This window comes from Canis lupus, chromosome 17 (assembly GCF_003254725.2).
Source record: "Canis lupus dingo isolate Sandy chromosome 17, ASM325472v2, whole genome shotgun sequence".
NCBI lineage: Eukaryota > Metazoa > Chordata > Mammalia > Carnivora > Canidae > Canis > Canis lupus.
This window is the reverse complement of record NC_064259.1, coordinates 25395100-25419360: the sequence shown is the minus strand read 5'-3', so window position 1 is coordinate 25419360 and position 24261 is coordinate 25395100. Positions and strand designations below refer to the sequence as shown.

Genomic DNA, 24261 nt, shown 5'->3' with positions numbered 1-24261 from the left:
AGTACAAAGTTCCCAAAGTGGGAGGGGACCCGCAAGGGTTGCCCTGTAATGTTTCTTCTGGATAAATCCTTCCATTATCGCCACCTGCAGAAATGATCCAGTCTTTTAATTCTTATGATGATTTGGTTTTGTTACTCTCTGGCTCTTGTTAATATATATTGCCTTGTGTGATAATATGTATTGCCTTGTGTGATAGTTATTTAAATACCTTATCTCCGGACACTTGGGTGGCTCAGAGGTTGAGCGTCTGCCTTTGGCTCAGGGCGTGATCCTGGAGTCCAGGATAAATACTTTATCTCATCCTGATATAGATTATAAACTTATTTCAAGGCAGTAGCCAAACTTCACACATTTTGGCTTACTTTCTGCATCTAGCCTGATGTCTTACTTATGGTACTCCATAAGTATTAATAATTTGAAAATCAATTCAAACAAGTGATTGTTGCAGATATCTGTTACTATGTAATAAACCACTCCAAAAACTTACGGGTTTAAGATTATAGCCATTTATTTACTCATGATTCTGTGAGTCAGCAATTTGATCTGGGTTTACCAGGCAGTTCTAGTGGCCTTGCCTGGGGTCATTCATGTAGATGTTAGTCATCTGACGGCTTGATTGGGCCCGTGTGGCCTAAAACTATCCTCCCTCACATTATCCAGATGGTGGTGGTGGCCATTGGCTGGGCCATATGTCTCCAGCAGGATATTCCAGACTTCTTTACGTAGCATCTGGCTTCCAAGAGACCAGGAGATGGAGCTGCAAAGTCTCTTGAAGCCTAAACTCTACATCTTCATGTTGTCATTTCTGCTGCATTCTGTTGTCAAAGAAATCACAAGGCCAACTCCAAAGTAAGAGATGGGAAATTAAATTCTATGCTTGATGGAGGAGTGGCACACTGCAAAGGAGGCATATATATAGATAGGGATAGAAGGAATTGTTGTGCCATCTCTGCAAGAAATCTTTTTTTTAAAGATTTTATTTATTTATACATGAGAGACACACAGAAAGAGGCAGAGACATAGGCAGAGGGAGAAACAGGCTTGAGACATAGGCTCCTTGAGGGAACCTGATGTGGAACTCCATCCCAGGACCTGAGATGGGATCAGGGACCCCAGGGATCACACGTGACCTGAGCCAAAGGCAGATGTTCAACCACTGAGCCACCCAGGCGTCTCTCTGCAAATTATCATAGTGATTATGTGTAGAATTTCCTTTTACCTCAAGTTAGAGTTTCAGCTTAAATTTTAGATAAACTGCTCATCTAAGAAAGCATTTCCCAACCATTTTTCTGAATCATAAAAACCTTCTTAGTTTTAATCATGAGCTAAATTAAATCAACACACGTAATTTTAAGGTGACAGCAACAATGATAATCATGACTAGGACCACCAGCTAATATTTATTGAATCCATATTCTGGGTTAACCCGGTTAATTTATACTCTCTTATTCAACCATCATTATTTGAGTTAAGCATTGCTGTCTCATTTTTTATTTATTGTTTATCCCCCCATTTTTAAAAATAAGGAACTTGAAGCTCTAATAGTCTGTTACTTGCCCAAACATATTAATGACACATACCATTTCAGGGCTTCAGGGAGTTAAAGTAAAAATGTAGGCTTCCAAAGAAAAAGCATTTTTACATAGTCTGTTTATATACTCTCAATTATGAAATAATTGTTTCTTCAGCCCCTAGAGCAGGAGTGATGTTTTGTTCCTTGGCATCCTGGTGTTGAGTCTCCAGCCTCAATAAATTCTGTTTCTTTTACACCCACAGTGTTATTCCAGAAACCAGACGTTCCTGGGATTTCACTTTGGAGTCATCTCAATCCACATCTCCTGCCTCTTGGAATTATGTCCCAGGCAAACCCATTTTTCTGAAGTGACCTCTTCCTAAATCTGCCTCAAGAGAAATAGTGCCGAGCTGTAATCCTGGCCTGATAGTCTGCCTAGATTGAAGATCCTAACCTCAGTCATTTAACCTACAGTGTGATGGCCTCCCAGTTTTCAGATGGGAAGAACTTGCAGACACTTAATCTTGAAGGGAATCTGGGCCAGCTTCACCAGAACAAAAAGCAGGAGCTGAGTACTGTGCTAACTAATCCAGGACATTTGGTCACCGTATCACTTTAACCCATTAATTTATTTACCAAGTGACTATCACCAGATAGTTTTGGGGCAATTTTAGCCCTACTTCTCTTCTAAGGAATTCCTCAAACCTTCAGCTTGAGAGATGCTGGATTATTTGAAGTAGGGATGAATGACAGCTATTAAAGACCTCTTCTTTTTTTTTTTTTTATTAAGATTTTTATTTATTTATTCATGAGCGACACAGCGAGAGAGGCAGAGACATAAGCAGGCTCCACGCAGGAAGCCTGATGTGGGACTTGATCCCGGGACTCCAGGATCACACCTTGGGCCAAAGGCAGGCGCTTAATTACTGAGCCACCCAGGCATCCCAAGGAGCTCCTTTTCAATTAAAAGAAAAAACTACAATAAAGTGGCCCACTTAGAACCAAGAGATTACTGATCTTGAAAAAGGCAGAAAATGAGAGAAACGAAGACATGGTTGGAGGTAAGGGAGGAGTAGAGTAACAATTGGGGGATTATTATCCTATAGCTGTGTTACTAAGCAAAAACATAATTGTGGAAACTAATCATTTCTTTTTATTGAGTCCACATTGTGATGCATATTATGCATTTATTTGTTAAACAAATTTGTATAGGGGATCCCTGGGTGGCTCAGCGGTTTAGCGCCTGCCTTTGGCCCAGGGCATAATCCTGGGGTCCCAGGATCTAGTCCCACATCAGGCTTCCTGCATGGAGCCTGCTTCTCTTTTTTTTTTTTTTTTGGAGCCTGCTTCTCCCTCTGCCTGTGTCTCTGCCTCTCTCTCTCTCTCTCTGTCTCTCTGTCTCAGTCTCTCTCTCTTTCTCTCTCTCTGTCTTTCATGAATAAATAAATAAAATCTTTAAAAAAATGTATAAAGCACAGACAGCATGCCAGGCAATGAGTAAGGTGCCAAGAATATAGGAGGGAATAAAAGATACAGTAGCTAAAAAACTCAAGTAACAACTAGCAACAGTGGTGAGACATATAACATATAGGGGTTCCTGGTGTAGCTGTGGAATTCAAAAATGTATGTATGATATGAATGAAAAATATTATAAGAAATTGGAGAGTAGCATCCCCTTATTAAACAGGACAGCTGTTACTTAGCTCCAGCTGATTTTTGCCTTTCAAAAACATGTGGCATACTGTTGCCATACTTTTAAAACATCTCAAGAGAAACCAGAATTCTGAATTCTTATGTGAAATCTATGGCTGAGGAGATATTGGCTTAAAATTTAAAATCAAACAAACCAAAAACAAAACTGAGACACCAGTTTGAGATTCTCTAGTTTCCAGAGGATTTGTTTCTAGTGAAAGAGTGAATGAGCTCATGGTTTTGAAATAGTAGTAGGTGTAAGAGTATAAATTGTTATCTAACCTGCTCAACCTGATTTTTAAAACTATGATGCTGTGGAGGCATATGAAGAGGCAGTTTTTTTTTTTTTTTTTTTTTTTTTTTTTTTTTTTTTGAAGAGGCAGTTAATACAGAATTTGAAATGCATGCCCTGGAATAGCAATTTAGATTGTCAGAGGGTATATTCAATCATCACTCTGAGTACTTGGTTATAGAAATTAGTATTATATTTCTATATTTATGGTGGGCAGGGCATGTTTACTCTAGCACCTGTGAAAAGCAGGGTAATTCACAACTGTTAGCACCAAGTGAACGTTGGGGCATGTAGAAAGAGTTGTCTGTTTTCAAGAGTGGTTTCTACCAACTGCAGTGACTTCAGAGAGCCTTCTTTATCCTTGACATCCTCCTTTCCACCTTGACAGGTAAGCTCAAATCCTATAGTCTGGTAGGGATACCTAAGTCTGTCCATTTACTCTCCTTTTTTAGTGTTTCAGTCTGTTTGATGTCCTCCTGCTCCTCCCAGCTTTGCTTAAATACTTATTCTTTGTTAATACTGCTCCAAAGACCCCTACTTACATATATCTCAACCTCATGCTGAACTTCTTTAGAATTTATGCTCTGTATCATTCAATCTAACCTTTAATCAGTTATTATCTTATATTGTCATTTAAATGTATCATGTATGTATATATATCTAATGTAAATGAACTAGAATACGAATTTACTGTAATTTATATTTATTTAAATTACTCAAGGGACACCTTGGTGGCTTAGTGGTTGAGCATCTGCCTTTGGCTCAGGGAGTGATCCTAGGATCCAGGATGGAGTCCCACATTGGGCTCTTTTTTTTTTTTTAAGATTTTTATTTATTTATTCATGAGACACACACACACAGGAGAGAGAGAGAGAGAGAGAGAGAGAGAGAGAGAGAGAGAGAAACACAGGCAGAGGGAGAAGCAGGCTCCATGCAGGGAGCCTGATGTGTGGGATTCGATCCCGGGACTCCAGGATCATGCCCTGGGCCGAAGGCAGGTGCTAAACCACTGAGCCACCCAGGGATCCCCGCACATCAGGCTCCTTGCAGGGAGCCTGTTTCTCCCTTCTGCCTGTGTCTCCCTCCCTCCCTCCCTCCCTCCCTCCCTCCCTCCCTCCCTCTCTGTGTCTCTCATGAATAAATAAATAAATCTTAAAAAAATAAATTCCTCAAGAGTTTAAGATCCCTTACATCACCTTCTTGGTGATTTGCTAGAAGGACTCATGGACTCAGAATATAGTCATAGCTATGATTTATTACAGCAAAAGGATAGAAAGCAAAATTAGCAAAGGGAAAAGGCACATGAGGCAAAGTCTGGAGAAAACCAAGCACCTGCTTCCAAGAGTCTTCTCTCAGTAGAATCACACAGGACATATTTAATTCCTCCAGCAATGAATTCTGACAACATGTGTGTAATATTGTCTACCATGACACTCATCAGAAACTCAGTGCTTGGGTTTTTTACTGGAGCTGAGCATGTAGGCACCCTCTGGCTAAAATATACCAAAATTCCAGACTCCTAGAAGCAAGGCAGGTATATAGAAGAAACCATAGTGTTTGTACAAAAAGTTTAAGCCACTCTCATCATTTAGGGAAAGTTTTGTATTTGTGTAGGGAACTGTTTATCATTCAAATTCCCAGATACCAACCTTGGGAGCAGGCCTTTCTAAGGATAGCAGTTTCAGGCTTGCTATGTTAACTCTTTTCTACACACAACCCACAAATACTTGGGTGAAGGGAAGCGTGAACTGGAAGATTTTTCTTTTAGTACTATCATACAACTGATTAGACTGATTGCTCACATAAATATTCTTCTCCAACACTGCATGTGTTATGTACAACAAACTGTATATTTTCCAATTACAGAAAATTTATCTAAATGTTTTTACTCTATTTATTTATTTGAGAGAGGGAGAGAGAGGGAGAGAGTGTGAGCATGCAAATGGAATGAGGGGGAGAGGGAGAGAGAGAATCCCAGCAGGCTCCATGCCCAACGCGAGCCTACTGTGAGGCTTGATCATGACCTGAAACAAAATCAAGAGTTGGATGCTTAACTGACCAGGCCACATAGATGCTCCTATTTATTTTATTTTGTTTTGTTTTATTTTATTTATTTATTTTATTTTTAAAAGATTTTATTTATTTATTCATGACAGACACACACAGAGAGAGAGCGAGGCAGAGACACAAGCAGAGGGAGAAGCAGGCTCCATGCAGGGAGCCTGATGCGGGACTTCATCGGGTCTCCAGGATCACACCCTGGGCCGAAGGCAGCGCTAAACCACTGGGCCACTGGGTCTGCCCTAGTCTTTTTTTTTTTTTTTTTTTTTAAGGTTTTATTTATTTATTCATGAGAGACACAGAAAGAGAGAGAGACAGAGACACAGGCCGAGGGAGAAGCAGGCTCCATGCAGGAAGCCCTATGCGGGACTCGATCCAGGGACCCCAGGATCACTGTTTGAGTCAAAGGCAGGAGCTAAACCGTTGAGCCACCCAGGGATCCCCATACCCTAGTCTTTTTATTTTAAAGCAAATTCATGCTTTTAGGGGGGAAAAAGTTCAAGCAATATACAAGTTTGGAAAAAACAAAGACTCCCTCAGCATTTTCCCTTTTAATATTTTGTTTTATATTCCTGGCTTTTTGCTATGCACATACAAATAAATACATACAAAAATAGATTCTTACTATAGAGATTTTCCTATAACATGCATTTTTTTTCACACAAAATTATGTAGCAAATGTTTTTCATACCAGTACCTATGGATCTATTTTAATCTTTTCAGTGTTTACACACTAGCCCATTGTATTATCATAATTTAACCTATTCCCAATTTTTTTCCGCTAAAAACTATGGTACAATAAGTATCCTTCAATTCATACTTTTTTTTTTTTTTTTTTTTTTTGTATTTCTATGGGATAAAGTTGTGGAAGTAGAAATGGTGTGCCAAAGTGAAAATTCTGTTTTAGTTTATCCCTCTTATGGTAAACTATCTTGAAGTCTTTATATAACATGCAGCAATGAATTTTTTTTTTTTTTTTGAGAGAGAGAGAGAGTGAGAGAGCAGGAAGGGGCAGAAGGAGAGGAAGAGAGAATCCTAAGCAGGCTCCACACTCTAGCCTGGAGCCTGACGTGAAACTCAGTCTCACAACCATGGGATCATGACCTGAGTGGAAATTAACAGTTGGGCACTTAACCAACTGAGCCACCTAGGCACCCCAACAGTATTTTTTGACTGGCTATTCAGCGTCCATTCCTTCTTTTCCATTCCTACCCATTCTAAGGCTTTCTCTTGTAGAACCAATCCCCTCCCATTATATAATGTTCATACAATTCCAGTGGGATCAACTACTACCAGGTCACATCCTTGTCACTGTTGAGGAATGGACAGTAATTCAGGTCCATGCTAGTCAGTACATGACATCCACTTTATCAACGTAACCGGTTCAAAATGGACAGATCAAAGCAAAGTTCATACTTGTGGTACATGGGTGGACCTAGAGAAGTGATGCTTTGTTTTTGAATGTGAAAAAGAAAGCATGTTGTCCTGAGTACTTCTAGCAATGATTTCTTTACCATGAGAAAGCAGCCTGAGATTGAAGCTGATACATTAAAGAGATGAAGGTAGGAAAATTGTAGACAAACAGTATAAAAGCCAGACTAGACCTTGTTAGATACCCACCTTACTACCAGGGTTTTCAATTGTTACTCAAAAGTCTGGTTTGTTGCTTAACAAACTGGAATTGAGATTTGTTACTGGAATCCCAAAGGATACTAACTGATACATTTGTCCTCTATTTATGCACAGCCTGGAGCACAATCTTTGGAATGAGATGGATATGGGTTGAAATTTCAAGTAGCCATGTGAGTATGTAACATTATGTGACAATTTTGTTTTCCTTTTTTTTTTTTTTTTTAAGTAGGCATCACACCCAGGGTGGAACCCAACACAAGGCTTGAACTCACGACTCTCAGATCAAGACCTGAGCTGAAAAAGAGTTGGACGCTAAATTGATTGAGCCACCCAGGCACCCTGACAATTTTCTGAATCAATTTTATTATTTTCTTTATGGGGATAATTGTATCTGTTTTACGGGGGGATTACAGTATTATGTAGTAGAATATGTAAATCACTTCACTTGAACCTAGTTGGGAATTCTAATTCAATTTTTTTAAATTCAGGTTTTTTAGGGGGGTTCTCTCTTATATGGATACATCAGCAATGCATTCTGATAATGATACTATAAAGAAAAACACATTTACATAGTAATCTGGTATTAAAATTAGATAGCATAACTACCAATTTCTATTTTGCTGCCCATGTTTGTCTTTAAGTAGAGAAAAGGTTTCAGGGCATCTGGCTGGCTCAGTAGAGTATGTGACTCTTGATTTTGGGATTATAAATTCTAACCCTACGTTGGGGGTAGGGATTACAAAAGGGGGGGGATGGTTTCTTTTTCTTTTTTTAATTTTTATTTATTTATGATAGTCACAGAGAGAGAGAGAGAGAGAGAGAGGCAGAGACACAGGCAGAGGGAGAAGCAGGCTCCATGCACCGGGAGCCCGACGTGGGATTCGATCCCGGGTCTCCAGGATTGCGCCCTGGGCCAAAGGCAGGCGCCAAACCACTGCGCCACCTAGGGATCCCTATTCATGTCTTTAAAAGGCCATTTGGGGGTCACCTGGGTGGCTCAGTGGTGGCATCTGTCTTTGGTTCAAGGCATGATCCTGGGGTCCCAGGATCGAGTCCCACATCAGGGTCCCTGGAGGGAGCCTGCTTCTCCCTCTGCCTATGTCTTTGCCTCTCCGTGTGTCTCTCATGAATGTATAAATAAACAAAATCTTTTTTTTTAAAGCCTATTTAGCATATTATTTGGTATACCAATATTTCTGAGATGATGGTGATGGGGTGGTTGGGCATGGGGTTTGGTAGCAGAGACACAGGAGCTATGGGTAAAGTAGTTGTCTTTTTATCAGCCACCAGAGAGACTTCCTTGGAAAATGACTTCCTTCCAAATCTGGAATATATATTTCTAGGTCTTCTTCAGAGGTAGTTGGTGTCCCTTCCCACAAATTGTCCTCAGAGGGCCCATTTACACTCAATACACTCTATGTCTTCCTTTGCAAATACGTTAGCGTTTTTGTGTATGAGTGTGTACTGAATCATGTACTTTATTTGAGCACTTTCTCCCAAATTAATTAAAAGAAAACAGAATAGGAACAAAAAAGGTGACTATGGGGACACTGGGGTGGTTCAGTGGTTGAGCCTTTGGCTCAGGGTGTGATCCCAGAGTTCTGGGATCGAGTCCAACATTGGGCTTCCTGCATGGAGCCTGCTTATTCCTCTGCCTGTGTCTCTGCCTCTCTCTCTCTCTTGCTGTCTCTCATGAATAAATAAAATCTTTTTAAAAAGTAGTCTATGTTATTATAACAAAGCAGTAGTTATAGATAAAATAGAATGTCTCACTTATATAGCTTCACACAAAGCAGTTTCATCTATTTTATCTCATTTGATCCTCTACACGAATTATTATCCTAATCTATATGTGTAAAAACATGAAGCTCAGAAGAGTTAAACTATTTGTTTACTTCCACATGGCAAACAATGAAGGAATCAGGTTCTAATACTCATCTAATTACAAATCAAGTGTTTTTCTACTATATATATTACATTATTCCTAAGTCGATTTTGTCTAATAGGCTAGTGTTTTATTTTTTATTTTTATTTTTTAAAAGATTTTATTTATTTATTTGAGATAGAGCAAGAGAGAGAATACATAAATCAGGGGTGGGTGGAGGGCGGCAGAGGGAGAGGGAGAAGCAGAATCCCCATTGAGCAGGGAGCCCAATGTGGGGCTCCATCCCAGGACCCAGAGGTCATGACCTGAGTTGAAGGCAGACTCTTAACAGACTGAGCCACTCAGTGGCCCCAATAGGTTAATGTTTTTTTTTTTTTTAATTTTTATTTATTTATGATAGTCACAGAGAGAGAAAGAGAGGCAGAGACACAGGCATAGGGAGAAGCAGGCTCCATGCACCGGGAGCCCGACGTGGGATTCGATCCCGGGTCTCCAGGATTGCGCCCTGGGCCAAAGGCAGGCGCTAAACCACTGCGCCACCCAGGGATCCCTAGGTTAATGTTGCACCAAGTCTGTAAAAAGGGGGTCAAGCACATAATTTTTCTTTATTATTCTGGATTCTAGAATTCTAGTTCTAGAATCTATAAACTACTGTTTATTCTAAACTTCAAGAAAGACAAGTCTAGAGTGGTGCTTTGGTGCAAGTGCTTGCCTTCCCTATACATTCACTTCTTTTAAAAAACATTTATTGAATATAAGAAATATATGTGGAGATGAATATAACAAATTTTTGCCTTTGAAGAACTAAAAAATCTAATTGTGTTTAACTGCACACAACATATAAGGCAGGATGAGGTAAGTGCTTAGTAGAAAGACATGATAAAAGCAGATGAGAGGAGTCTTGAACCAAGTTTGGAATGACAAGGCCAAATGAGAGTTAAATGTTCTTCTCATTCTTCTAATTTATCCCTCTCTAGAGTACACATTATTGCCAATTTCTGTCATAATCATAATTCTCAGGGTCCATCCTCTTTATAATTTTTTAAAGATTTTATTTATTCATTAGAGACAGGGAGAGAGAGGGAGGGCGGGCACAGGCAGAGGGAGAAGCAGGCTCCACACAGGGAGCCTGATGTGGGACTTGATCCTGGGATTTCAGCATCACACCCTGGGCCTAAGGCAGGCATCAAACTGCTGAGCCACCCAGGGATCCCCTAGAATTTTTAATTTCATATAAGAACTCAGTATTCTGCAGTCTCTTCAATTAACTTTATAGGTCCTATCATTTTCTTGCTAAGTCATTAACATCATTTCTAGCTGTCATTTTTTCCCCTCCCATCTCTCTGCTGTGATGGTGTGTTCTTTTTTTCCACATGTTGTAAATATAAAAAAATTTGGTGAAGCTTTTTTGTAAACCTCACATAAGTTTTTCCTGGTTTGAGAGAAACCTGGCTGATAGTTAATTATTCTGTTTACTCCTTTTGGTAATCATATATGCATGTATCTTACACACACACATAAAGATATATATGATCTTTAGTAGTGTCATTGTATGTATTTGTATTCAGTTTTGACTATGGATCAACTCCATATATGCTGTGAACCTTAGTATGTACCAGGCACTGTATGAAGTACTAAGTTACATAAGACAGGTCCCTGTCTCGAAGGAGCTCAGTCTAGCTTCTCTTTTACTAAAACTGTCAGTACTTAGAAAACATAAATTAGCAGTTCTCAATTACTTTCTGGAATTTGGAAATATTTATTGAGTGCTTGCTTGCTATATATTAAGAAATCCACGAATATATGATAATATAGCAATGTACATAACTGTTAAGTTTCCCCAACTCTTTTCTAGACATATTTACTGTTATTTCCCACTCCTGAAAAGCATTTAATCTTAATTTATGTATTAGTAAATTTCTGTATCCTTTATATATGTGTCCACATCTTTGCGTCAGTCCTACATGAAACATCCTCAAGATGCCTTATGGTAACTGCCACCAATTACAATATTAAACAAGTAAACATCACAAAATTAAACTTTAAAAACATACGCAAAAAAAAATAAATAAAATAAAAATGTACACATAAATCTAGTTCCCAAATTCATTTAGATTTTCATCTGTTCAGTTTTTGCAGAGGAGCAAAACTTTTTTAGTTGTATTCTTTCTTTTTCAAAACTTAATGTTATAATCATAAATGTTTCTGTATTTCTGGAATCATGACTTTCAATAGCTTACCTCCCCTTATATTGGTATGACATAATCTAGTCTCCAAATATTTAATATGAAGTTTTCAAACTTTCATACTACAGAGTGCAACTACAAATGGGACTGTTGAATTAAAGGTAGGAACTTTAATGAGTGTTATCACTTGTATTTACATTAAAATAAATGGCAAAAAAAAAAAAAAAGGCATTTATTGGGATCCGAGCAATCCTGTTTGCTATTTACGAGCTGTAAGTAGAAGGCAAATGATCCTTTGTGTTTTTTTTTTCCCCCACAAATGCAATAGTATCAACAGTAGCACACTTTGGAAAGCCAGTTGCTTTTTGCAAACTTTGATACAAATGTAAGGTAGCATTAACACCGCAGATTCGCAGATTGGAGGTCTTGAGCAAGGCTTACCGGGAAATCCTCAAACACTGCTTCTTCCCCCACCTTTTTAGAGTAAAACACTGACATTCTTTCGCCGACTGCTTGGCTTAGGTCTGATTTTTCGTTCAGAACCACCCAGGGAGTGGGTGACTGAGCTTCCGCAGAAGCTCTCCCAAAAGCGGCACTGGGGGCTGGGCGGGCCGAGCCCCTGCCCGCTGTGGTGGTCCCGGGGTCTGCAGCTGGGGTGGCGCTCGCCTCGGTGTGCAGGCTGCAGAGCCAGTCTGCCGCAACCTTCGAGGCCCGGTCTCGGCCCGGTCTCGGCCAGGACGCCCCGCCGACTGCAGCTGGGGAACCTGGACTCCGCCGAGCGCTAGCCGCTCCCCGCCCCCGGGCCCCGCGGGGCGGGGGCGGGGGCGGGGGCGGGGGGAGGGGGGAGTTCTGCGCAGGCGCGGCAGTCGTGCGACATCCGTCACTTACGGCTGAAGCGGTTTGTGCTGGGAGTTGGTGGCGCGGTGCAGGGCTCTTAAGAACGAGCGGCTTGGGCGCGGGTAATCAGCTCCCTCTCCCCTCTTTCCCACCTCTTCTAGGTTCTTGGGACCACCGCGGAGCTTCCGGACCTGATGCGGGCGCCCTGTCTTGGACTGTCCCACCTTGCTCTGCTGCTCCGGGTGCTCCCGCGCCCAGGTGGGGGTGAGGGGCGGGGTCGGGGGCTGGGCTGGACTCCATCCTGGCATCTTCGTGTGGAAATCTCCCGGGTAACTCACGGTTCTTCTTGTTTTCCAAGACTGGTTTCCGGGGATTGTGACTTGCAGGGTCCGCCATGGAGCCAGAGCAGATGCTGGAGGGGCAGACGCAGGTACCAGGAGGCCCTGGCTTCAGGGGGGCGGTGTGCAGCGAGAAGGGGTGGCTCACGTCTCAGTGACCTGTGTTTTGTTTCCTAGGTTGCAGAAAACCCTCACTCTGAGTACGGTCTCACAGACAATGTGGAGGTAATTTCGCCCACTTCTTATGCCGCATCTGAACGTCTCTTATGAGCTGGAGCAAACTTGGGATCCTTTTTTTTTTTTTTTTTTTTAAATTAAAAAAATTTTTTTTTACTAGGTTGCTTTGCACAAGGGAAAACTTTATCAACATGAACTAAATAGTATCAAATCATGGGTAGCTTGTTTTATTAGCAGTAGTAATAACTCGTGCCATGCAGACGTTCACATTAGTTTTGAGTCAAGAGGTTGAACTTCTGAAAGTGATATAAAGAAACAAACATGCGTTACTAATGGAGACTGGCCAATCGTTTGGCTTGCTGGGTATTAATGAATCTGTTGGAACATTGCTTTGGAAAAAAAAAAAGCACGTTTAAAATTACACCCATTGTCTTTGTAGCAGAATAGTGTTCTCATGGAGTTAACATGTAATAAATGTTGATTTCTCTGCTGTTCAGTAGAAGATGCGATGCCGTTGGAAGCTATAACACATAATAGACCTTGGTTTTTTGTCTTAGTGAAGTCTGAATTCAAAGACTACCTGTGAAAAACATACAAAAGAAGATAGACTTTCTTAGAGCTTTTTCATAGAAGTGCTAGGAGGTGGTTGTTCAAAAGTAGAGGTTATTTTGTAAATGAATGAGTAAATGCCAGGACAAAAGAATTAGCCAAAGCTGGGTAGGATTGGTTAGGAAAATAGAGGCTTCCGGGAGATGTGTGCGTTTTATTGGGAGCGGGTGGGGAAGGAGACATTGCCAGTGATTAAGTTTGGATAAATGCACATAACTATTTCCAAGCTGCTAATATTTCTTTGTTTGTGCTGTGTACCAGACACACTGCTAAGTAATTTACATGTATCTTTAGTCCTATAAAGCTCAGGGAAGTTGAATACCTTGTGCAAAGTCACCAGGAAGTATAGTGGAGGGCTGTGTGTTAAACGTAGGCAGGTTGACGTTTTTGAGGTAGTTAAATTGTCTTGGCAGTCTTGATCAGCTACTAGAGTTCCCTGGTATGTGGAATAACCACTCTGCCTTACAAAATTGCTAGGAATGTTTCTGGGTTTGATATCAGTATATTAAGAAAAACACTTACCTATTTTCATAATGTAACCTTTAATTGAACCTGAAGATATTTTACACCACTTTGTATTTCATTTACAAACTTCTTTATAGACATCAGGAGTCTTTTCTTTCTTTTCCTTTCCTCTTTTCTTTTCTTTTCTTTTTTTCAGCAGTCTTTTCTTGATGATGTTTGTATATGAAGGCAGAGTCACGATAGAGAAGAGCAGTGATTCCCAAAGGCTTTCTCTCAGGTTCTCAGACCAATTTCCGTGGTAGTGAGAAAAAAAAATGAGAGTAGAGGGAGTGTTTGATACACTCTTTGGTGATTGGTCTTCTGCTTCTATAGTTTCATTTTAAGATTTTATTTATTGATGACAGAGAGAGAGAGAGAGAGAGAGGCAGAGACACAGGCAGAGGGAGAAGCAGGCTCCATGCAGGGAGCCTGATGTGGGACTTGATCCTGGGTCTCCAGGATCACACCTTGGGCTGAAGGCAGCACCAAACCTTTGAGCCACCGTGGCTGCCCTGCTTCCATAGTTTTAAAATGCTCATTCCTTTAATGTATTAATGGTGGTAGTAAAATAATAATTATGTTTGTTTGTAAGATTTTACTTGGCAAAACAGAGTTGACATCCCTATGTTAGTCCTTTTGTTCATAGTGTAATTTTTAATTTGTTGTGGTATTTGAGAGTCTGGAAATCAATACTGGATAGTTGCTGCTACTTTTTCTCTTACTCTATTTCTGCCTTTAATGGCTTATAAGTTATAATTTCTTTTTAGGTGCTTGCTTTATAGTTTATACATGCAGGTTTGACTTCACAATTTACCTTCAAGTGGCATTATTTCTTTTTGTGTAGAGTATAAGAACCTTACTTGTAACAAGGGCTCTTGGGTGCCTCAGTCAGACTCTTGGTTTCAGTGTAGATCCCCCATTGCTTGGGTTGTGAGGTCCAGCCCCTCATCTGGCTCCTAGTTCAGCAGGAGGTCTGCTTGAAAGATTTTCTTCCTCTGCCCTTTCCCCAGCTCGGTCCCTCTCTCAAAATAAATAAATAAATCTTAAAACAAACAAACAACAGTATTGTCCCATTTTCTATCAACTGACCTTTGGACTGTTGTTATGTTTTACTTCTATGTATAAGTCCTGTAATTCATTTTTTTTTCTTTTTCTTTCTTTCTCTCTCTTCTTTTTTTTTCTCTTTTTTTTTAAGATTTTATTTATTTATTCATGAGAGACACACAGAGAGAGAGGCAGAGACACAAGGCAGAGGGAGAAGCAGGCTTCATACAGGGAGCCTGAAGTGGGACTTCATTCCAGGTCTCCAGGATCACGCCCTGGGCCAAAGGGAGTACTAAACCGCTGAGCCACATGGGCTGCTGCATTATATTTTCCTTAAAAATTTAATTATCTTTACTTTATTTTATTTTTAAAAATATTTTATTTATTTATTCATGAGCGACAGAGAGAGAGATGGCAGAGACACAGGCCCAGGGAGAAGCAGGCTCCATGCAGGGAGCCCGACATGGGACTTGATCCCGGGACTCCAGGATCACGCCCCGGGTTTAAGGCGGTGCTAAACCGCTGAGCCACCCGGGCTGCCCAGTTAATTATCTTTAAAGAGATTTTTCTGAATATCTGAAAAGGCATTATTTTGTCTTTTTTTTTTTTTTTTATTGGTCTTTATTCCTGAGATATTTTTGCTGGTATAGATTTGTTCCACTGTCTTTTTGGCTGACATCATTTCTGATAGGAAATATGCAATCACTTCTGTCTTTGCGTCTCCATATTTAATGTCTCTTCTTTTGGTGCTTTTACGATTTTATTACAGGTTGTTTTTTTTTTTTTTTTAAGATCTGTTTATTTATTCATGAGAGACACAGACTGAGAGAGAGGCAGAGACATAGGCAGAGAGAGAAGCAGGCTCCTTGCAGGGAGCCCAATACAGGACCGGATCCAAGATCCCAGGATCCCATCCTGAGCTGAAGGCAGGTGTCCAACTGCTGAGCAACCCAGGCGTCCCTTATTTCAGGTTTTAAATAATTTGATTATGATGTGTCTTTGTGTAGGTTTTTTTTTTTTTAATTATGCAGCTTGTGCTTAGGATTCATCGAGTTTCTTGAATCTGTGGATTTAGAGTTTTTGTGAAATTAGGAAAATTTCAGCTTTTATTTCTTCAAGTATTTTTAAGTACTCTGTAAGCTTAATTATGTTTTCCTCTCTTGAAGATGTGGAAGATGTTATAAGAAATGGTTTACAGCACTGCCTATTTTATTATCTGTATCATTTCTGGGTCTGTTTCTGTGGATTAAAATTTTTCCTCATTAGGGGTAGTATATACCTGCTTCTTTGCCTGTGTAGTGACTTTTTATCAGAGGCTGGGCATTGTGCATTTTACCTTGTTGGATACTGGCTATTTTTGTATTCCTTCAAACATTCTTGAGCTTCCTTCTAGGACTCAGTTAAGTTACTAAGAAACAATTTGATCCTTTCCAGGTTTGCTTTAAACTCTGTTAGGACCACACTAGCCTTTAATTTAGGGCTAATATCCTCCTCTTACATCTCCCCTGGAGCTCCATGTAGTACAGTTTTCCAATTTTGGGTCACAGGAACATGAACTATTCTTGGCCTCATGTGAGCTCCAGGGATTGTGTCTCTTCATTCCAGGTGCCCTGGGTAGTTATCCTGTATGCATGCACGATAAGTATTCACCTAAAGACTGCAAGGCAATCTCTTTAATTTCTTTCTGAATATACCTTTCTTCTTCATGCACTCTTCAATACTCTGTCCTACAAATTCTTTTTTTTTTTTTTTAATTTATTTATGATAGTCACACACAGAGAGAGAGAGAGAGAGAGAGAGAGGCAGAGACACAGGCAGAGGGAGAAGCAGGCTCCATGCACCGGGAGCCTGACGTGGGATTCGATCCCGGGTCTCCAGGATCGCGCCCTGGGCCAAAGGCAGGCGCCAAACCGCTGCGCCACCCAGGGATCCCTGTCCTACAAATTCTAGTTGTCTTATTTCCCTGAAGTTTTAAGTCTGTCTTCTCAGCTCAAGGAGACTGCTGGGCTCTGCTTTGGTTCTCTGCATTGCATCCTATAAATTTTCTAGGCAGGAGGCGGTAACCTGGGATAATCCTAGTGCTCACCTTATTTTTTCCTCATATTTGTGATCAATGTTATATACCCTTAACACCTTTTACCTTTTAGGGAGGTGGTAATTTGGATGTATATATTTTTAGATTAATTCAGGATTTGGGCTTAACTAAAATTAAGCATGGCTGTTGGCACATAGTGGATATTCATTAAATGTTTGGATGAAAAAAATAAGAATATTTAGTCAAGGGATTTATTATTACATCTACAGGAATTGTTTAGGCATTGTTGATTCTTATTGAAGGCATTGAAATGTCATGTAACCGACTAGTTTTTGTCCTCCATGTGAATTATCTGTTGAAGTTTACCAAGGAACAATAAATTCTTTTTTTATTTTTTTTTTATTTATTTATTTTTTTTATTTATTTATGATAGTCACAGAGAGAGAGAGAGAGGCAGAGACACAGGCAGAGGGAGAAGCAGGCTCCATGCACCGGGAGCCCGATGTGGGATTCGATCCTGGGTCTCCAGGATCGCGCCCTGGGCCAAAGGCAGGCGCTAAACCGCTGCGCCACCCAGGGATCCCGGAACAATAAATTCTTAATCCATGAGCAAACAGATAGCTATTTTACACATTAATTAAGCACAGAAGATTATTGTCTCTTATGTTTCAAAATAAGATGAAAAAATCATGAGCAAAATTAGAATAGTTGGCTGACATAGTTGTGGGAAGTGTCTTTGGAAATCATGGTGTATATATATCGTAGGTATATGATTAAAGTTTTTGTTTTTTACCACTTTTTACAAAATAAAATTGTCTAAAAAATTAAGTCTAGAAAATGTTATTTTGTTGTTGACTCATTTATATCCAGTGTGAGTATAATTGAAACAAAAGTTCATTTTTAATTTTTATTTATTTTAATTTTTTTATTTTTTAAAGATTTTATTTATTCATAGAGACACAGAGAGAGAGAGGCAGAGACACAGGCAGAGGGAGAAGCAGGCTCCATGCAGGGAGCCCGACGCGGGACTCAATCCCGGGTCTCCAGGATCACACCCCAGGTTGCAGGCGGCGCTAAACCACTGTGCGCCACTGGGGCTGCCCAAAAGTTCATTTTTTAAAAATGATTTTATTTTTAGTAGTCTTTACACCCAATGTGGGGCTCAAACATACAACCCAAAGATCAAGAGTTGCATGCTCCACTAACTGAGCCAGTATGGCACCCCAATATTTCATTTATTTTTAAAAAATTTTTTAAAAAAGATTTTATTTATTTATTCATCAGAAACACGGGGGGGGGTGGGGGGAGGCAGAGACACAGGCAGAGGGAGAAGCAGGATCCATGCAGAGAGCCCGATGTGGGACTGGATCCTGGGTCTCCAGGATCAGGCCCTGGGCTGAAGGCAGCGCTAACCGCTGAGCCACTTGGGCTGCCCCCAAAATTACATTTAAATGAAAGTGTTCTTAATAGTGTTTTGCCTTTTAGGTAGCCACTTATTTCTAATTTTCTAAAATGTTTGATTTGTAAAAGAATGAAAAGTTTTTCAATAAAGTAGTTTTTGATGCTCTGGATGTCAGATGAATCTACATGAAAGACCTAAAATTTGAAGGTTCTTAGGAGTAGAAAGTATGTCATTGTTTCTTAAACATCATTTAAATACCATATTAATGATCTTTTCTGTATTAGTAATTCTACCATTTTTTGGCTGTCATTCGATTAATATTTTTTTATTCTATTCACTTTAAAAAATCATGAATGCAAAAAAAAATCATGAATGCATTTCTGTAAAAAAGAAACAAATGGAAAGGCATTCTCAATTTGATAGAGGCTAACCATAAAAATAAAAACAGTGAATACAAAATGGTAGTAAATTTTAGCTATATTCTATTGCCTTTGGAAAGCTCTGAGCCTGAGCCTGCTGTCTCTGTTAAGAGACTTTAGCAAGTGTTACAGAAGTGTTACAGACCTATTAAGTACCTAAGTGAGACTTTGTCCTTGATACGTCTGTGATGAAAGAATTGAAACAGGTCTAGCTTTCTTACTGTGCTTCAGTGCTACTTAGTGTCAGACTTTTTTGAAGCATAGTGTAAGAAGGTATTCTTATGAAAAAAACAGTAGCACTTGTATTTACTCCTCAACAGGCAGAAGGAAAGGGAGAAAAGGATCTGGAGATACTGGGGTATATGGGCTGACTCGGTCCATAGGGCATGCAATAGTTGATCTCGGGCTCATGAGTTTAAGCCCTATGTTGGGTGTGGAGCCTACTTAATTTAAAAAACTAAGTAAAAGAATGAGATCCTATGGTGCCTTCAGAGAGAAAAGGTTTAAATGGAATTTAGGGATGGGTCTGGTTTTTATTTTGGCAGAAAGATTTGCTATTCAATATCAGCTTTTCTAGTCATTGATTCTCTTAGTGTCATCTTATCATTAATTTTTGTTTAGCATTCAAAATAATCCAGTTATTTGTAATATACATGCATGTTTTTTGAATCCACTAGAGGATAGTAGACAATGAGAAGATTAATGCAGAAAAGTCATCAAAACAGAAAGTGGATCTCCAGTCTTTGCCAACTCGTGCCTACCTGGATCAGACAGTTGTGCCTATTTTATTACAGGGCCTTGCTGTGCTTGCAAAAGAAAGGTAAGACAATAGTATCTGTAAATGGAGTTATCAGAGAAAAAATAAAGACTTCTCTAATTGAAATATTGTTATCATTAGTTATGCTGAGTTATTTTTAAAATATAGGGAATTTATAGATATTAGAGTTTTAAAAAAAATAAGTCAGCCATAACTGAATTCAGATACTTTCATTTATCTGTACTAGTCTTGGATCATATGTATATTTATAAAGCTTTCTAGTCATGGTGTACATGTAATTTTATATGTCTTTTTTACTTTATAACAGAAAACTATTTCTATATCTCTGCATAGCCTTTGTGATTATAATTTAAATTATAACAATACTGCAATTAATTTAGCCATTTTTTCATTGTTGAACACTTAGGTCCAATTTCCTTTGTTAATATAGGTTAGGCAATTTATATGTTTTCATGTGTCTTTTGCTTTTGTTAAATTACTTAAAAAGATTTTATTCATTTATTTGAGAGTGTGCCTATGTGAGGTGGGGGAGAGGGAGAGGGAGAGGCAGCCTCCCCGCTGAGCAGGGTGCTAACTTGGGACTTGATCTCAGGACCCTGGGATAAGGACTTGAACTGAAGGCAGATGCTTAATCGAATGAGCTATCCAGGCACCCTTGCTTAATTATGTTCTTGTGATACTTTTCCAAGAGTTAATTTGCTAGTTTGAGGAACGACTGTTGTTATGTAGTATATGATACATAAAATCATTTTTTCTGTCTAGAAGTTTATCCTTAAAGTTCTACTATCATAGCCTCAACAGCATGAGTGTTGCTATAAACTTTTCTTGCAAAGTTGTTTTTTTTTTTTAAGATTTTATTTATTTATTTGAGAGTGAGTGAGAGAGAATGAGAGAAGGAGCAGGGGGTGGGGAGAGGAAGAAGCAGACGTCCCGCTGAGCAGAGAGCCTCAGGTAGGGCTCAATCCCTGGATTCCAGGATCATAACCTGAGCTGAAGGCAGATGCTTAACTGACTGAGCCACCCAAGCGCCGCACTTGCCAAGCGGTTTTGATTTATATTTCTTTGTTAGCAACATTACAGTTTTTTTCTTTACATGTTTTTTCCTATTAATTCTACCTAAATTCTTTTTGTGTAAGCAAATCCAATAAGAAAAATGTTTTCTTAAATTATATGTATAAAATAGGATTTGTTTATGACTGCAAGATAGATCTTGGCTCTAATACTGTCAATTAAAGTATGGGCATCTTTTATATACATATATTTTTGTTCTTTATCTGCAGAAAGCCAGTATATGAGAAATTCTAAATATTACTTTAAATGCTAGAAGGAAAAATTTGAAGAAGTTTTTAGGTAACATGCTGTTAGTAAATATACTTTTTAAGTAAGGAATTCTGGCAAAATTATTCATGAAATTATATATAGTATGTGAAAAATTATATATAGTATGTGAAAAATTGTTTATGTCTAGGCAGTTCAAAAGACCTTACAAATTTAAGGGAATGTTTTGAGATCATTGTAAATTAATTCTAAATATGCCTTTTCATAGTAGGATTTTATTTTATTTTATTTTATTTATTTTATTTTATTTTATTTTATTTTATTTTATATATTTTTTTTGTTTTGTTTTGTTTTCATAGTAGGATTTTAAATAGCTGATTCCTCCAGCTTTTCATCTTTTGACTTGTTTTCTCAGCAAGAATAATTCATGGAAAAGTGATAAATATAAAATACATCTTTTGTTGACATTTTTCCCTAGTTTTATTGAGAAATAATTGACCTATATCACTGTATAAGCCTAAATGATATAGCATAGCATTTGATCTACATATATTGTGAAACGATACCATATCCATCATCTCACATAGATGCAATAAAAAGGAAAAAAAATAAAAAGAAATTTTCCTTTTGATGAGAACTCTTAGGCACTCCTGTCAACAAGTTTGCTATTATCACACAGCAGTGTTAGCTGTGGTCATTGTGTCGTATGTCATAGCCCTGGTGCTTATTCATCTTGTAACTGGAAGTGTGTGCCCTTCGATCACTTTTAATTCCCTTTCTTCCACCTCTGAATTTTAAAATATGTTTATGTTCTTAGTTGCTCTGTGTTGTAGCAGTATTAGAATTATTATTGATTTAAGTATTTGAAGTAAAATAGAGGTACATTTTTAGAATGAAACATACCAGAACTAACTTGTCCAAGTGACTATTGAATCCTTTGATTAATTTTTCAGGAGTTCATCCATTTGTCTCAATGATGCTACAGCCATTTTCTTATATTGTTTTTGTACTCTTATTGAAGGTTAATACCTGTGGAGAAAATTGTGCATATTGTAGGTGTATGGTTTGATGAATTTTCAGAACCCAAACATATCCACATAACTTGTGCTCAGATCCAGAAACTGAATACTGTCAGAATTCTCCCTTGTGACCTCTTTAAGTCATTATCCCCCCTGGGTAATCATCATCCCATTGTCAAAAATTACATTTTTGAAACTTGTGTTTTTATTTTTTTTTTTATTTTTATTTTTTTTAAAGATTTTATTTATTTATTCATGAGAGACACAGACAGAGAGAGAGTAAGGCAGAGACACAGGCAGAGGGAGAAGCAGGCTCCATGCAGAAGCCCGATGTGGGACTAGATCCCGGGACTCCAGGATCATGCCTTGGACCGAAGGCAGGCACTAAACCGCTGAGCCACCCAGGGATCCCGAAACTTGTGTTTTTAGAGTTGTATTTATAATCAGATGTAAGCCATAGAAAACTTTCAGTCTCTTTTAACTATATTGTTGATTAACTTGCTTGCCTATTTCACTTACTGTATTTACTACAAATGGCCTTTGAGTGTAAAATGAAAATTAAACTGAAAAAGATGTATTTTCATTATGGAACAATACATTTAAATTAATACACTTAGAATATACATTTCTAAATTATGGATTTCTTTTCCCTTACAGACCACCAAATCCCATTGAATTTCTAGCATCATATCTTTTAAAAAACAAGGCACAGTTTGAAGATCGAAACTGACTTAATTGGGAAGAACAGAAAAATTTGGTTTCTACTGTAGATTTACATGATTAAGAGGCAGCTTTAATTGCCATGATTCCCCCCCCCCCCCCCCCTTTTGGAAATATAAGAACCTTCAGGACAACAGAACTTATTTCCGGAATTGCAGAAGAAAACATATTTCCCTTATTTTGATTTAATCACCATACTTATTTAATGAGTGTATTCTGTGCAATTTTTTTCTCAGATTGTCTTTAACTTTGTTTTTAAAATAACCTTCAAAATAAACCGTTAAAGCGTCATTATTTGAAAGTAGTTTTTATTCTATATGGCAAATATTTATATGGCTCAGTTATTTTCATGAATTCCTTCTTTCTTGGGTCTTAGAGTACTGCAGGATGAAAATACACCAGAGTCGAGTTTAACATAAAATAAAAAAATCTCTGCCAGCTTTTCTCAGCGTTGTCCCTGGACCTCTTGGAGGGTGGGATCTTTGCATCTTCAGTTTTTAATATCAGAGGTAACTAATTCACAGTGAAGTTGTAGTACTGTTATAAGCATTGTGGAGGGTGTACAATATCCTTCATTGCCAGAACACTTGGTGGTAATAATGTAATAGTAGCTTTCTTTTATTGCAATTCTATATGTCAAACATAATTACCATTTTACTTAAATTATCTTTAATACAGCAACTCTACAAAGTAGATATTGTTATTCCCATTTTGCAGATGAGGAAAACATTTGGAGGGGTTTAAGTGACTTGCTCAAGATCACATTGCTGGTAAGTGCTTGAATGGCATTCAAACCCAGTCCTACCAATGTGTTGCTGATAGTTAAGTGAGAAGTGCTTGTGCAAGTTCACATCATTGCTTATTTGGCAATAAAAAACACCAACCAGTCCTTTTTTGGGGTCTGCTCATTTTGTCCTGTATGAAAAAATTAAGATAACTCATGATCTCAGATAAAAGAGAACTGTCTGAAGAAAGCCAGGTAGGAAGAATATTCATTAAGAGAAGCAGTTCTTAGTGGGGAATGGCTTTGCCCTCTCACCCCAAAGGACTTTTGGCCGTGTCTAGAAACATTTTGGTTGTCACAACTGAAGTAAGGTGGAGTTCTACTGGCATCTAGTGGGTAATGATCAGGAATACTGCTAAATATCTTAAAATACATAGGGCAACCTGCATGCCCCACCCATCCCCAAGAATTATCTGCCACAAAATATCAATTAGTGTTAAGATCGAGAAACCCTGCATAGAGGGGAAACCTGGCTGGCTCAGTTTGTGTCATACAGTGCTCGATCTCAGGTCATGAGTTCAAGCCCCACATTGGGCCTAGAGTTTACTTACAGGAAAGAAAGAAAAGAAGACCCAGTTTTGGAGGAATGTTAAAGATGTGTGTCCAAGCTAAACACGTGAAGGTAGTTGAGATATAAAGTATGCTGATGAGGTATGTCTTACAGTTCACTTTAACACAGGAAAAAGCTTATTTCAGTAGGAGTGACTCTAGTGGGGAGGTGACATGGTTTTGATTTAAAATTGCAGATCTGTACAATTTGCATAAGAAAAGCCTGTAGCAATTGAGATCTCTTGCTTATATAGTAGTTTCCATAAATACTAATTCCATCAGATGCATTTTGGTTATTTGGCTAACTTCTACATAATCTGCCCAATTTTTTGGTGATATTTTAACATTTTATTAAGTGCTAATTGGGTAATTTTTTATTAAAACATCAATAGTTTTATCATCTTAATGGCAGTTCTTCATCTGTGATTCACATCAGAGCCACTTGGGGAACTTTTCATATATATTTCATATATAAATAGCTCCTGAGAGCCTGATTAAATTGTGATA

At 38.7% G+C, this 24261-nt stretch overlaps 1 protein-coding gene across 5 annotated transcripts; it reads left to right on the top strand.

Moving 5' to 3' along the window:
- Positions 1-2283: 2283 nt before the first annotated feature.
- Positions 2284-22712, top strand: DPY30 (dpy-30 histone methyltransferase complex regulatory subunit). Of its 5 annotated transcripts, XM_049095342.1 has the most exons (7): positions 2284-2574; positions 7305-7360; positions 12260-12356; positions 12457-12528; positions 12614-12661; positions 19304-19446; positions 22359-22712. In XM_049095342.1, exons 4-7 carry the CDS (start codon positions 12493-12495, stop codon positions 22429-22431), a joined length of 300 nt encoding a protein of 99 aa, XP_048951299.1. In that variant the 5' UTR covers positions 2284-2574; positions 7305-7360; positions 12260-12356; positions 12457-12492; the 3' UTR covers positions 22432-22712. The 5 variants fall into 5 exon arrangements, with proteins under 5 accessions (XP_048951299.1, XP_025310029.1, XP_025310027.1 ...); XM_025454244.3 differs by lacking the exons at positions 2284-2574; positions 7305-7360 and adding an exon at positions 9755-9930; XM_025454245.3 differs by lacking the exons at positions 2284-2574; positions 7305-7360 and adding an exon at positions 12131-12159.
- Positions 22713-24261: the final 1549 nt, after the last annotated feature.

Excerpts from the sequence above, each read along its gene's own strand:
- DPY30 (XM_049095342.1), top strand. The coding sequence starts at position 12,493 with ATGGAGCCAGAGCAGATGCTGGAGGGGCAGACGCAG. Across the intron at positions 12,529-12,613 it reads TGCTGGAGGGGCAGACGCAG|GTTGCAGAAAACCCTCACTC; the intron begins GTACCAGGAGGC and ends TTTGTTTCCTAG. Across the intron at positions 12,662-19,303 it reads GTCTCACAGACAATGTGGAG|AGGATAGTAGACAATGAGAA; the intron begins GTAATTTCGCCC and ends TGAATCCACTAG.